The sequence below is a fragment of the Mastacembelus armatus genome, chromosome 22, assembly GCF_900324485.2.
Source record: "Mastacembelus armatus chromosome 22, fMasArm1.2, whole genome shotgun sequence".
Lineage (NCBI taxonomy): Eukaryota > Metazoa > Chordata > Actinopteri > Synbranchiformes > Mastacembelidae > Mastacembelus > Mastacembelus armatus.
Genome location: NC_046654.1, coordinates 3,317,335 through 3,332,739, shown reverse-complemented (window position 1 = coordinate 3,332,739; position 15,405 = coordinate 3,317,335). Strand labels below are relative to the sequence as shown.

Below are 15,405 nucleotides of genomic sequence, written 5' to 3'. Positions count from 1 at the left end.
GGCTTCGGCCGTCGACTCGGCGATGGAGCATCATCACATCGTCGCAACCTCCAGCGACACGACAGACGGAGCCTTTCGCAGCCTGTCAGTCAGCTGAGCAGCGCAGCCCGATTAAAGACACAAAACCGTCCCTGCAGCTAAAAACTGACTCTTCAGCACGACCACAGCCTCCTATTCAGCATCCTCGATTCCTCCCGGACACAAACATCAGCGGTCTCCACCTGCGATTCAGCAGCATCCCCCCATCTCAGCCTCCTTAGCTCCGCCTGCTTGTCTCCATCTGCAGGAAACTCCGTCTGCACGCCTGTGCACTCCACTGACACGCTTTTACCTTATCAATGCAACACTGGTTATACCTAACCTCACGGTAGGCCTGTTTTCGACCAGTTACTATATTTGACTGAAAATAGTATTTTGTTATGTTTACATTTGGCCACAAACGTGTTTTCCACTGGTTCAAAGTAGAGGATGTGTATATTTTTCATCTTTTCAGAAAGGCCCGTCAAAACGTGTAAGAGCTGCCATCAGCCGTGGGGGAGAACGTTGCAACGACTGAAAACAGACGCAAGAGGGCACTATAATATCATATGTATTACATTTATGTGCTTTTTAACCAAACAGGCGTCAACAGCTAGTGGGTGCTGATGAGTGTGAGATAAAAGTGTCATAGTAAAGCATGTGGTGTTTAAAACGTCAGAATATATAATGGGATCAAAAAGTGTCATTGTAAATCATGTGGTGATAAAAGTGTCATATCATGGATCAACAAGGTCTCATGATATAATATGGATCAACAAGGTCTCATGATATAATATGGATCAACAAGGTCTCATGATATAATATGGATCAACAAGGTCTCATGATATAATATGGATCAACAAGGTCTCATGATATAATATGGATCAACAAGGTCTCATGATATAATATGGATCAACAAGGTCTCATGATATAATATGGATCAAAAAGGTCTCATGATATAATATGGATCAACAAGGTCTCATGATATAATATGGCTCAAAAAGGTCTCAAGATATAATATGGATCAACAAGGTCTCATGATATAATATGGATCAAAAAGGTCTCATGATATAATATGGATCAAAAAGGTCTCATGATATAATATGGATCAAAAAGGTCTCATGATATAATATGGCTCAAAAAGGTCTCAAGATATAATATGGATCAACAAGGTCACATGATATAATATGGATCAAAAAGGTCTCATGATATAATATGGATCAAAAAGGTCTCATGATATAATATGGATCAACAAGGTCTCATGATATAATATGGATCAAAAAGGTCTCAAGATATAATATGGATCAAAAAGGTCTCATGATATAATATGGATCAAAAAGGTCTCATGATATAATATGGATCAAAAGGTCTCAAGATATAATATGGATCAAAAAGGTCTCATGATATAATATGGATCAAAAAGGTCTCATGATATAATATGGATCAAAAAGGTCTCAAGATATAATATGGATCAAAAAGGTCTCATGATATAATATGGATCAAAAAGGTCTCATGATATAATATGGATCAAAAAGGTCTCATGATATAATATGGATCAAAAAGGTCTCATGATATAATATGGATCAAAAAGGTCTCATGATATATCATGGATCAAAAAGGTCTCATGATATAATATGGATCAAAAAGGTCTCATGATATAATATGGATCAAAAAGGTCTCATGATATAATATGGATCAAAAAGGTCTCATGATATAATATGGATCAAAAAGGTCTCAAGATATAATATGGATCAAAAAGGTCTCATGATATAATATGGATCAAAAAGGTCTCATGATATAATATGGATCAAAAAGGTCTCATGATATAATATGGATCAAAAAGGTCTCATGATATAATATGGATCAAAAAGGTCTCATGATATATCATGGGTCAACAAGGTCTCATGATATATCATGGATCAAAAAGGTCTCAAGATATAATATGGATCAAAAAGGTCTCATGATATAATATGGATCAAAGAGGTCTCATGATATAATATGGATCAAAAAGGTCTCATGATATATCATGGATCAAAAAGGTCTCATGATATAATATGGATCAACAAGCTCTCATGATATATCATGGATCTTGGTACTTGGTACTTAGATGAGGCCTGGTTTGGTTAACTCACAGAGGTTGAATCAGGTGTTGATGACCTACTAAACTCCTGACCTGGTGGGGAACAGTGCGAGTTTAATTGGCCCCGCCCGAGAGCCGCATCAGGAGGACAGCGGGTAACAAGTGACAACAACGAACGTGCTGGCTGGCCTGTTAAGTGGGGGCATGGGGTCTGGAACAGGGGCCAAAGGGGAGCAGGGCATGGTGTGGTTGCTGCACAGTTCACTGGTGCAGGGGTATGCTCTACAGAATTTCTGTGTTTTTGTTTCTGCTTTTGGTAGGACATGCTCCCCACCACCATGGATGGACTGGGGGTTCATCGAGAGGTGAGCTGCTTGGCGCAGTCATGGAGACCAGTGCAATGCCAGGCTGGTGGAATGGGCCCAGGACACCTCCTCATCTTCTGGTTTTAAACTGGGAGTTAGTCAAGAGGTGCCAAAATCCTGATTCTGACAACAACACATAAAAGTATGTGTGAACAAATTTGTAGCTCCCTTATAAGGACACTGAGGACCCAGACTAGACCCAGAAATCCATCCTGAGCCAAGTTAATAAAGCTTTAGCTTAACTCCTACCAGATCAGCTCAAACTCAATTTATTGTCTATGTCCCCTAGTGAAGCATCTAATACATTTTTTGAAATATATTTAGACAAAAAAAATTTGCAGCAAATTATTTGATTGTAAGACTCCTACAACATTATTCATTTTACTTACTCGCTTATTTTCTAAGGGTAGAAAAATATGAAAAAATATTCAGATTAAAAGGTTTGTCACATTCTAATATCCATAAATTCAAACAGTGTTTTACATTTCATAGAGTAATGAATCATCCACTGAAGAGCTTTATGTATCCTGAAATTTCCTGTAAAAGTATTTTAAGAAACAGTTTCAAAATATTTTTTTGTGGCTTTTCAGGATCAAATCCTGAAGCAAATAATTTATTTTCTAATGCGCCAAAAAAAAAAATACTTATATGACCAATTGAAGAAAATCACCTTCTGGCTTAATTGCTCACAACCAACAGACATATTCAGGTGGGGAAACTGAACTGACTGAGTTTTAAGGTGATATAAGGGGTATTCCTACTTTACTAACAGGATCCTAACAATTCTTCCACCACTTCAGCAACACTGGACCAAAATACTGGCTGTTTCCTTTAAAACATCACAAACAAAGAATCATAAACTACTGTGCTACTCTTTGCATGTATAGTGTGAGAAAGTTGTAGTCATGCGCCCTCAAATGTGAGTGTACAGTATTGCATGCTGATATAGTGTATGTTCTCAACAATTCAGTCTTTTCACTCGTTCTTCCCTGCTGGAACTGCTGGTCCTGTGAAGTTTGAGACCTTTCGCTGCCCCCAGTTCACATTTCCAGCCTCACTTTGCCAACAGAAAAGGACACGTTTTCTAGACAGTTTCAACAACTCCCCCTTCTGACCCTTCACTTTCTCCATCCACCACCAACCCCCTCTCTCTGCTCTGTCTTCTGTGGGACAGTACAGGGGTCCCAGGCGGGTGTGGAACAGTCCCCCTCCTCAGTGGAAGGGGAAAAGGTCTCAGAGACAGAGCTGTTAATTCAATCAGGAGAGCGGTATGCTCAATTAGGCATCCATAAGGGCCCAGGATGGGTCTGGGGGCCCTGTAGAGGGCAGGCATCCCAGTCCCCAGGAGGTATTAATTGTGGATGACAGTGTGTAAACAGTTGGGTGAATAGACAGCGCAGGTGCGAGACACCCCAGTTCAGACTCAATAGCCCTTTTCACACCCGTGGTTCTCTGCTGCCACTTTCTTTTTCATTCTCTCACTATGTAGAATCTCTCACTGATTAATGTCATGGATTATTCGGCTTTGTTATCTTATTTATCTGTGCATTCCCTTCACTAGACCTGCTTCTACACCAGCTTCAGAGCAATTGTGTTTATGTCCAAGTGTGTGTTTGAAGAGGGCAATAAGAGTCCAGGTCGCCGCTGTCCACCACTGTCGGCCAGCCAAGGGTTATGTACAACTTCTTATTTTCAGGAGCTAGTGAAAACTGAAAACTGCGGTCAGTACATGTAAAATATGTGGAATTTAAGAAATGAAATCCAGATGATGCTTTAAAGAGAGCGGGCTTTCTATCTGACCTCTGATGTTTTTCCGTTCAGCACACCACATAGCCCCTTCCTGCTGTCTGTCTGTCTTTCAGTGCTGTAATTGTGTTTCATTGTGATTGATAATAATAAATTTTCAAGAGGTATCAAAGACATCAGAGAGCTCTAGAGGTGCAAACAGGACTCGGACACTAAAGTAAAAGAAATAACTGTAAAATATGGAGCACATAAATAATTTAATACCAAAATCTACTTAAAATATCAAAGTTATTACTAAGTTGTACTGTCCACCTTCAAAGTGCTTGGATTATTGTTACTATCCTAAGCAGGATCTTAATGTTGAAGGATTAGTTATATCACCTACAATACATCCTTTCTCAAAAACCTAAGAAAATGCAACTAGTAACTCGAGATGTCAGATAAAACTACAATATTGCTGTAAAAAGTGCAATATGTCTCATTAAATGTTGTAAAGAGATGATTTTGGTTAAAACATCTGAAAAGTATCTACAACAGTCAAATGAATGTAGTGAAGTAAAAATTAAATTATTAGTGTAAAGTATTTGCACACTTAATTCAAGTACCTAAGAACTGAATTAGTTACAGTACTTCATTGGCATTGGGTCATATTATTTCAGTTTAATGAGCTCTGCATGAAAAGTTCAGTTAGTAATATGTAACTAACATGTAACTAGTGCAGTAAAACTCCAATATTTACCTTTAAATTAACCTACATAATGAAGTAGAAAGTTGCACAAAGTGGAACTACTCAAGTAAAATACAAATTCCTCAAATTTGTAAGCATAATACTTTGACCTCTGAAAAAGTCCATTCTCCTGGTTTTAAAGTACAAAAAGACGTCATATTAGATTCCCCCAGTGTTTCACAGGAGTGATAGTTATGAACATTCAAAATAAGAAGTTACTGAAAAATTATGAAAAGGTAAATTTAGCTTTAAAAATGTAATTAAAATAACACAGGAAGTAAAGTGCACTTCTATTATTACTCTTTTCACAAGTAATATTCAGTGTACCATGTCTGAACTCATGTACTTTTAGCATTTACAACATTATGGTTGAACATCTGTGCTAAATCCTCCTCCCCCAGCCAGCAGCTCTCTGGGTGGCCTCTGTCTTGCTCGTCTGTCTACAGACACCTGCTAATTTTCGGCCGTATGTGGTTGGTGTAAGCCGGCGGGGGGACAGCGGCTGGGGCGTCTTTGGAAGAGCCGCTGCAGTAATTGGGAAGTGCATTTTCTTTCAGCATGCCCATTCATTCCATCTTTGTTTTTGTTGTCAGAGATTTTCTTTCATGCTCGGCCAAATGACAACAGAATTAAAGTGTCGAGCCATGCTTTCCCTACAACAGCTTTACTCCCCAGAAGACTCAGCCTTCTTTGTTAGGGGTGGAGGGTTGAAGCGAGAGCGAAGAGCAGATATTAACTGATCTCGTTAACATTCCAAGAGACACTCCTGTTCCCCTCTCTGCTCCTCATCCTCACCTCCTTCCCCACTCACACCAAGCCATGAGTGGACGGGCCGACACAGAGCAGGGAGGAGGGGGAGAGAGGAAGCCGCTGGAGTGAGAAACAGCATCGAAGGGCGGCCCACCTCTCACAGCCCTGATAATGATCCTACACAGATGCTTTGCTGAGTCTCTACAGTGGTCTAATAAACAAGAGTCCAGATAATGCCTCGATTTTTCTCCTTTTACATCACACTGCCCCTTCTTTTCTCTTCTCTCGCGTTCGGCCTGACCCCCTTCTTGAAGTCTCTCCATCCTTTCTGAGAAAACAGTCTTTTACTGAAAGCGCCTGGTGCACACAGAAATCATTAATGCTGACCCTAATTGTGCCAATTCCAGCAGCTCAATAGTTCTAATTACAATGTTCTTTACTGAGGCACTCAAAAAGCTGCTGAACTGTCATAGCCAACAATTAAAAAATATCTATAGGGACAAAGAAAGAGAAGAGGATTTGGGGGGGTTGCCCACTGCAGCAAAGGGTGACCGGATGGCCCTTTTCAGCTCTTAAAAGCCCAGTTTCTGTGGACTGAGGGGTTGGTGAACTGAAGCTGGACACCTGCACTAAACACTCACTCCCTCACTAACCCACTCTGGTCTCCTCCTTCTTTTTACTTGCTTTCAATGGAGCACACAATGTTTCTGAAAGGGAAAAGAAGGAGAAAGAGGGAGCACAGAGGAAGAGAAGATGTGGCAGCCAGAAGCTGAGAGTTTGTAGGAGGACTGTGGCATAGTTTTACGACTGCATTTGGTAGGATTTTATGAAAGGCTGGACATTAATATAATATAATCAGTGGCTGAGGAGCTTTTACATCATGTACTTAAGAAAATGCAATAAGTTCTGAACTGAAAATACGACTGAAGCATTACACGCCTCTGTAGCTGATGATTAGATTAGACTGTCCTCATTGCTACAGTTGGTTGAGCTGGAGCAAATTGAAAATATTTGATATACAGTTTATATATTGGCTTAATCTGTAAATTATGAGCTTTATATAAAATCCTAATCTGAACAGTAACTGGTAACCAAAAATTGCCAGATTAAGCATTTTAGTAAATGTATAATGTTGCATTCGACCACTTAATATGATCAAATCACAGATTTTGCAGCTCTTATGGGTAATTTGAAAGTTTGCAAACATGTTTTCCTTAATCATCAGTTTATTTATTTTAGCTATTATTAGCGGCAATATAGAAATACAATATGACAATTTCATATCGTAAGTATTTTCTGTGCTTTGAGCCTTTCTTTTTTGGATTAAGTATAAACTGTAAGAGGATTTTTTGAGGAAAACATGTTTTATTATTATGGGAAAATGTCTCCATGCTGGGCTCCTTACAATAATCAGCCACTGTTCTTTCTGAGCATAAGCTGCGTTCTGAATCAATTGATTAACAATAATTAATAATTACAGTGTCATAGTCAGATGTTTCTGCTGAACCAGCCACTGAATCCTCACACACACACACACACACACACACACACAGTCAAATCTACAAACACAGGCTGACCCCCTGCAGTGCTCCTGACAGCTATTGACTTTACTCAATAGATGTTTTCCATTATAGGAAGACACAGGCTAAATGTCACGGCAGCAGGATACTTGGCCATTATAGCGCATTATGTGTCTCTGAATGACGATGAGAAGCTAAAATGTGACCTCACAATTGCTCGGCCATTGTCCCTGTTCTCACAGACGTGTGATAATACACTGCGTGTCCGCGCAGCTGCTCAGACTCTGCTCCTCCTGCTCCCGTCCCGGCCGGAGCAGCCTTTTTCAGGGAATCTTGGACCTGTTCGCGGTGGGTGTGGCTTTAACGCTCAGCCTCGCTGCAATTGGACAGCTGGAGTGTCAGTCAGTGCGGCTGCGCCCTCCTTTGCTTTTAAATGAAGCTGCAATGGATACGGACGCGTCTGAACCTGTGCAAGGCGCGATGAACAGCTGATCCTCAGCAGTGGATAAAACCCACCACCATGGTCCCCGCTCAGTCGTGGTTTTGATCCCACGCAGGGCACTATGTGAAACAGTTAACGGGAAGCCACAACAAGGAAACCAGAGCATTTTTGGAGCGTCCTATTTTTCACGGTTTGGACCTGTTGATCATCAGTGTGACAGAGCGCTCAGACTACCTGCCTCTTCTGCTCCGCGCTCCCCCACGATCCATTATGTTACTGTCACTTTTTCTTATCTTCACCTTGTCTCACTTGTTGGCGCCTCCGCTCCTCTGGTACCTGCCTCAGGTCTCGGCTCAGAAGCCTGGCTCACGGGTGAGTGCATACCTGTGTCTCATGCCTCTTATTTATTTACATGCACCGTGTAGTAAGTGACAAAACTAAGAGTGTGCCAAAGTTTGAATGCACAGTTTATCAGAATCCACAGATTAGTGTCAACCTTCACCTTTAAAAACGCGGACTATCAACTCAAACCTGCCTTTATTAAGTTTTAACGTGATTGGTGCTTCGTTAAATGAACCAGACCCAGGGAAGTCATCCTCCTGCTCACTATATGATACTACACTACAGACGTATTATAGAAAGATGACTGGCAACAGTGATGAGGTGGCCCGAGTAGGTGTAACACGAAGAGTAGACGAGTTAACCAGGGATTTTGGACTAAACGCGTCCTACAAATCAATAAAGTCAACAGTTCTTTCCAAACTGAAACTCAAGGTCGCAAACATAACATGCTGTGCGGGTTAGACAGAAATACATGGGGCCTATACACACACTGACTAAATGCTCAGCAAGATTTACTGTGCTGTCTGCTCATTCTGACATGCTTTAAGGCATCGTGTTGTATTTTAGATTTTCTATTGTTTGGAAAAAATCGATCTGTGCTGGAGAAATATTTTTAGAATCATTATAAAAAGTAACTGACCTGTGTGTCTGACCAAGTGATCCCACCTGAAGCCGACAACCCACTCACACACCTCCTGCTCACTATATTATAGTATATTATACTATATTATAGTATATTATACTATATTATGTACTTTTTATTTGGAAGAATTTAACTGCAGTCAGATAAGATAAGACATGATTAAAGATATGGGATATAAATGAGTCTTCACTCTTTACATTGTATTTCCTCCACAGCAGCATCTTTCTTACCTGCTGTTTTCTAGGACAGACATTTGTCCCAGTCATGTCAGTTTTTAGGCTGCCTCCTTTCTCACGACTTTACTAGTTCACTAACACCGTGGTATTGTCCAGGCTGAGAGGGGAATAAATGATGTGAGGCAGAGGGGATCGGCATTGTTTCACTTCACAGATGCACTGTAATATTTGTGGTCATGGGGGGAGATGAGTTGGGGGCTGGGGGGTGAATATGTAATACTCTCTCACATATTGGAACCATTTCACAATGTCTTTGAACCCACACCCCTCCCCACACAACACACAGTGGTCAAGACTGCTCTATGGAAAGTCACAGGGAATTTATACTTTGCGTAATCACTTCTTTCTTACTCACTATAGTTGTTTTCTTATTGGCCAAATAATGAGAAGTACTAAGTGCAGTGTCTGCACATTGTGCTGTGTTTTAGTGGCTGATTCACAGACACAGACACAGACACAGACACACACACACACACACACACACACACACACACACACACAGACACGCAAATGCAACAAGTGAAGGAAAGTTATTTATTAGACTTTTCTGTGACCAAACTGTGTGAGCTGTAGTGAAATTCTCCACACTCCTGTTCTTTCTTCTTTCCTGTGCAAACCTTAAAGGATATGAAGCATCTCTGCAAGAAGAAAAACTATCGCCCTCCACCTTTCTAAGTGGAAAAATGCCAAATTAAAGGATGTCAATCTGAAAACAAAGTTTCTTAGTCTTCCAGATTTACACTAGAGCAACTAAAATTGCTAAAGATTTGCCCAAGGCACAGTGATCAATCACGGCATCTCTGTCAACTTTTCTCCTCATCAAACCAAATGTTCTCTGCATCCACTCCATCCTCCTGGTGAGGACTGGGCCCAGAGGAGGAACAGTCACACTCGGCCTGCTACACACCCTCACTCACACCACAGTAGATACTTTTAACATTGCTCACAGACCAGAATTCACACCCCCACTTTCCATGTTGATATCAAGGGGAAAGCCTGCGCTAACTTCACTGCATAGCACTGCTCCTTTCTCATTTCCCCAGAGGCTCCATGATGCAATAGGTGCACAAATCCAACTTTCCTCAGAAGTGGGAATAAGAGCGACTGGGAGACTAACAAAGCTTCAGACAGTTCAGACTTTTTGCCTTGTGATTGATGCTGTTTGTGCAATTCACATATGTCTGTCCTGTGTCCTCTGACATTATTAGCGGTGGTGTCTCCTTTATTGTTTTAATCATTTGTTCATTACTTGGTGGGAGGACAGCACTGCGCATGATAAGGATATGTGATGATGGATAGTGATAGTGCAACACAGGCTCCGCAGAATCTCTAACGTCAAAGTAAAAGCCTGAATTATTTTGTTAACCTAAAAGACAAGAAAAAACATGATCTCACCAAGAAACTACTTATGAATCTTGACCCCAGTGTATGCTTTCTAAAAGGATTAAAATTTACATCTACTGTGGCTGCTTTTCAGTCACTTCTTAGTACTAAGAATGATAACGAGGCTAAGAAATCTGTTTCCCATAGGGAATGTGCTCCCAAATTATGGCTGACAAATAAGAGCACGGTCCACACTTATGCATCTATCCTTAAGCCCCTCTACTGAATCAACCTGTTAGTGCCTGGGTTGGAATATCCCGAGCAGTGAACCTGCATACTTTGGTGAGAGCATCAGTGAAACTCATAAACTCACTGAAAAACAAACAAACAGCTAGGCCCGAGCAGCGAAGCAGCCAAGGATGCATACTTTCAGCATGGGAAAGTAAGAGCCCCAGATCAAATGCAGGAAAGCCTTTTTATTGGCGTGAGGTAGATCACAGCCACAGTGCAGGTGTGATATGAGTAGTCTGCAGGTGTGTTGATGCATGTAATGTATGGGTGCCTGTGGTGATTGTTGTATGATCAGCCAGTGACCCTTAATTATGCTTGAGTGCACAAAGGAATGGGGGTCAGGAACATGACTTTTTTTAAGTGAGGAAAAAAACTAAGAGGAAAACAGGAGAGATTAAAGGGAAATGAGATATTTAAAGGGCAAATTCTCTCTAAAAGTGGTTATTAATGGTGTGCCATACATCTCAGAATTGCTGTCACTATCTAGTGATGCATTATCAGCTCATCATTTTCATTCAGGTGGATAAATGATATGAGAAAATTGGGGAAGAGGCAGAGATAAAGCTTTACCTCCTGCTAAATGCATTTTCTTCACTTTATGTTTTATCTTATAAAAATGTTTTGCATCAGGCAAAAGGCATTTTAGGGAATTAAAAAATACGAAACTTAAGGTAAAGCAGATGAGGCAGGTTAATAGAAAGCAGAGCACCACCACAATGTGTGAAACTAATGTGTGAAGCTACATGCTTAAAGCTTTGTCCAAAGATGAATCATATCTACATTAAACCTCTCTGGGTTAATACTTTAATGAACAGCATCTTAACTGGTAATCCAGTAATTCTGTAAACAACCAAATAAATTCATGGAGCAGTGCTGTAAATGGAGAGGACTATAAAGAACCCTAACTATTTCTGCAATAGGCTGGTAATGTATTTGTCCGTACTTGGGAAGCCGGTCTAACGAGAGTTCTCCAGTGATAAGTGGCAAAAGTTCTGTGAAACAGCTACATGCAAAATAAACTACATCATGTGAAAAGGCCCACAACCAAAAAACAGCATCTTGCCTTAATAAGAAAGTTTTTGTACAGCACGGAGGTTCAAAGTAAACTCAAAAGGGACAATGTCCTCATTTTATTAAGACAGTATGTCAAGTGGGCTTCTTCATAATCAATATCTTTCCAAAAGAAGCTGAGAACAATATTTTGGGAACAATTTGCTTACTGTAAGTAAAAGCAGAATCATGGATTTTGTATGCGGGCATTAAATTATGTTTAATGTTCATTTGAATCTACATATTCAATAAAAGGAATAAGCTGTAGTCATTTATTTTTAACTCCTAGATGTAGTAAAGTTGTGTAATAAACAGCAAATTTCTAAAAAGGTTACAACAGGGTCTTTACAGAAAATGGGTGATAAATAATAAAAACAGACATAAAAAAATTATAAGGTGAGAGGTTTGTCCCTTTACCATCTACCCACTGAAATGTATTGAAGAAAAGCTGTTGACCGTAATCACACAGATGTGCAGTGCACATTTCTTCATTTAGTCTTTATGGGGAAAAACATTCTTGGCAAAGTGATAAGGTCATAGTTTGGCATCACCGTCTTCTGTGAAGAGAAGTCATGAAATACAAACCTTTTAGATTAACTTTGTCCAGAGCAGCAGTTTCTGATTAGGCACTCAAAAGAAAAATCCCTAAAACAGTTATTGGTGATGAAGCCTGTGGTTTTGGGTTCTTTTGTTTTGTGGCGGTGTGATTTTGCATACTGATACAACATACATATGCATGATTCTGCTGTTTTATAACATCCTGTTCTATCTAGAAGAGTTCTATTGAATAGTAAACAGAAACTGCAAATTTAGGATTCTTCCTCTGGAGATCAGGAATGGGCCTGATCTGAATATATAATTTGTACACATTGTATATTGTGGGCACATGGAAGTGATGCTGCAGGAAGAAAGGCTATAGTGTTATCAAGCTCACGTTACATCCTCTGGGGACCATAAATATTAAGAGCAAAAGCGATGACTATCTGCTGGTACCATTTTGATCCTTCTTGTGTAGGGTGTCTGATTGCTTAAGGATGGTGCTGGAGACAATTTCATGCAATTGAAGAATTTGATCTCTGTCTGTCTTTTAGATTTTGAACTCTCTAGAGGCCTCAATGATTAGTACAGGAGAGTCATGTCACCAAAATATGAACATAAATCCTTGTCAGAAAAGGGAATATTCACAGCAAATGTAAAGTGAACCTGGATATTTATTAATATTTATAATGATTTCTGGGTCCGTTGTGTGGCTCTGTAAGTGACTGCTGAGTCTTAGTCTTAGTCTGCAAATTTGGGCCCATCATGCTACAGAAAAGGTCTGAGGTTCAACAAAACATCAGAATTAGTCCTCTAGGAGCCCTGAAAATTCATAGCCAACTTTGTATCAGTGAAATTAACCTGAAGTACAAGAGGGTTTTTTGAGCTGCCAGTAAAACCAGACTAACCAATTACTAGTGATCTTCGGGGGATTATGAATATTCATAGTGGACTTCTTGGCTCTTCATGTAGTTGTCCAGATTTTTTGCTCTGGACTAAAGTGTGTGATTGCCAGACACTTTGACATTGCTTCTCTGTGGACCATCACTAAATGGACAAATACATCAATGGTAAAAAATACTGCCAAAGAGCCAGAAATACTGTTGTGGTTAAATGGATCACAATGTCTGTTAGCTGGTCACAGCACCACTTTGGTCCAGAATGAGATATTTCAGTCTGGAACATGAAGTTTTGTCCAGACATTCCCCAGAGGATGACACCTACTACCTTCAGTTAATATCTGGCTTTTTCTCTAGCACAACATTAACATTTAACATTTAACACCATCATCAGTTCAAATTTTCAATGGTCTAAACTCGGCTTTTTTTCCCCCCACTGAGCATCACACCCTCGCAGAGCGGCTAACGTGCCTGTAGACTCCCCATCATCACACAATCACACATGGACAAATCCATTTTAAGCAAAAAGACACTGCAAACAAGAAATTACATGTATTCTGCAGAATTTGTCAATGACCATTCCAGGAAAAGTTGGACATTTTGTAAAACAAATGAGACAAGTCAAGGGAATAGACCATGCTAAGAAATTAAATAACTTTAAATCCATAAATAACTGAATTCCAAGAAATACCAACAAATTGGTTTTCTTTTACAGGAAACTCTAGTCTGAAACACACAGGTTCACTGGCCAAGGCATTACATGAGTAGACACCTAGGCTCCACTTATATTTCACAGGACACTGACATATGGCTTGAAGGGCGACTCCAAAAGCAGCCAATCAAATTGCTTACATATGTCGATTCTCCCTAATTACTGTGTGATCAGCAAATGCATTTCATGCTCAATTTTGGCCCTTTCTAATCAGAATAATGAAACGCAGTCAAAGTCCAGCTCTGGTATTTCAGGCCAGTGAGCTCCATGCATGGATCACCACTACTTCGCTCAGTTGTTTGCCTCTGCAGATCTCTGGTTTTGCATTTATGTAACTGTCTAGACTACGCCGGGAACTTGCTCTATGTAAATTCAGTGTTATTGACTTGTTTAAAGGGAATAGTGCCAGTTGAGAGAGTTATGGGTCTCTGTAATCCTTCAGATTATCAGGACGACAAAAACACTTCCTCTTCCCCATCCGACTAGTCCAGCAGATTAGCCTCTGCTACTCCACATATTTAATCATTTCCTTTGATATGATCGAGCGTGTGGTCTCACTCAGCTTTAGTACACAGTGACACCGTGGAATCTATTGTGTGTGATTCACGCACGCACACATGGACACACATCCTGGGAACAGTAGAAACAGCTGACTGTTCTGTAGCCAGGATGTAGCATTAGTGACAAACAAGGAATGCTGTTAATCAGATTTAGAGCCATTTCCGAAAAGGAAGAACACCTCCCTCCTCCTTACACTTTCATTTTGATTTCTCTACACTTCAAAAGAAAAAAAAGGAAGTCATCATTCCCATTAATCACATACTTAATGTCCTGATAATAATCTGTGAATCTTATTGCTACATTTAATGTGAAAGGTGATAAGTGCTCGAAGTGTTTTGTTTTGGGGTCCACTCTCACTGGTCTCCCTGGACTCTTTCCTAGCTGTAGTGGCTAAATGCTACTGCCCACCACCAAATGATCAACAACCATAGGTAATGACTAACATGGTGAAGCATTTGGCAGGTACAGATATTTTTCTCAGGAGTTGGTAATGACCAAAACAGAGCTCTAAGTGAATTTTGGACATACATTCATCAGATGCTCAGAAAAACAACTCCATGTGAATGCCACTGTAATATTACTCCACTCCTGCTGCATGTGAAAATAAGCACACATTCACCCCCAGCAATAATTTAAGGGCCTTTCTAATGTTGATTACCAGTGATGTTTACAGATGGTTTCTGCTGCAAAGTGGACAAAATATCTGTAAAGGCAGGTTTGAAAAGACTGGCATGAATTAGTGAAGAAACGTTTCCACAAAGAATGATGCCATTACATAGTCTGTATATTTACATTTTTTTAAGTGTCACAGGAATTGTTAGCATTGTTAGCATTCATCTCTCTCTTTTTAATTTAATTAATGGCTCTGTATTCTCTCCAGAAATCAACTTTTGGAACTGTTATGTCAAAACTAGTGAGAAATTATATTAATTAGGTAAAGAGGTTAAGAAATACTGGAGCAGGGACTAGACTGTAAGGCTTTAAGCCCAGTCCCTGGTGTCCTGCTGCGAGTGGCTCACACACTTTGCACCTTCTGTGTGAAAGTTGTACCGGCTCCTTTAGTGTTTGCCTGTTCACAACATGCTAGAACTGTTACTTTGAAAATGTTAAATTACAGGCTTCTTTTTCAAGACAAAACCCAATAAGAAATTTAAAAGGAATAA

General features: G+C 40.1%; 1 protein-coding gene across 11 annotated transcripts in view; it reads left to right on the top strand.

Moving 5' to 3' along the window:
* The first annotated feature begins 7,663 nt into the window (after window positions 1-7,663).
* The window catches only part of smoc1 (SPARC related modular calcium binding 1), a 40,442-nt gene continuing 32,700 nt past the window's right edge, over window positions 7,664-15,405 (top strand). For all 11 annotated transcript variants that reach the window (XM_026310661.1, XM_026310492.1, XM_026310578.1 and 8 more), the window contains exon 1: window positions 7,664-8,020. In XM_026310661.1, the coding sequence (XP_026166446.1) occupies window positions 7,919-8,020 (102 nt within the window). In that variant the 5' untranslated portion in view covers window positions 7,664-7,918. The remainder of the gene's footprint in view (window positions 8,021-15,405) is intronic.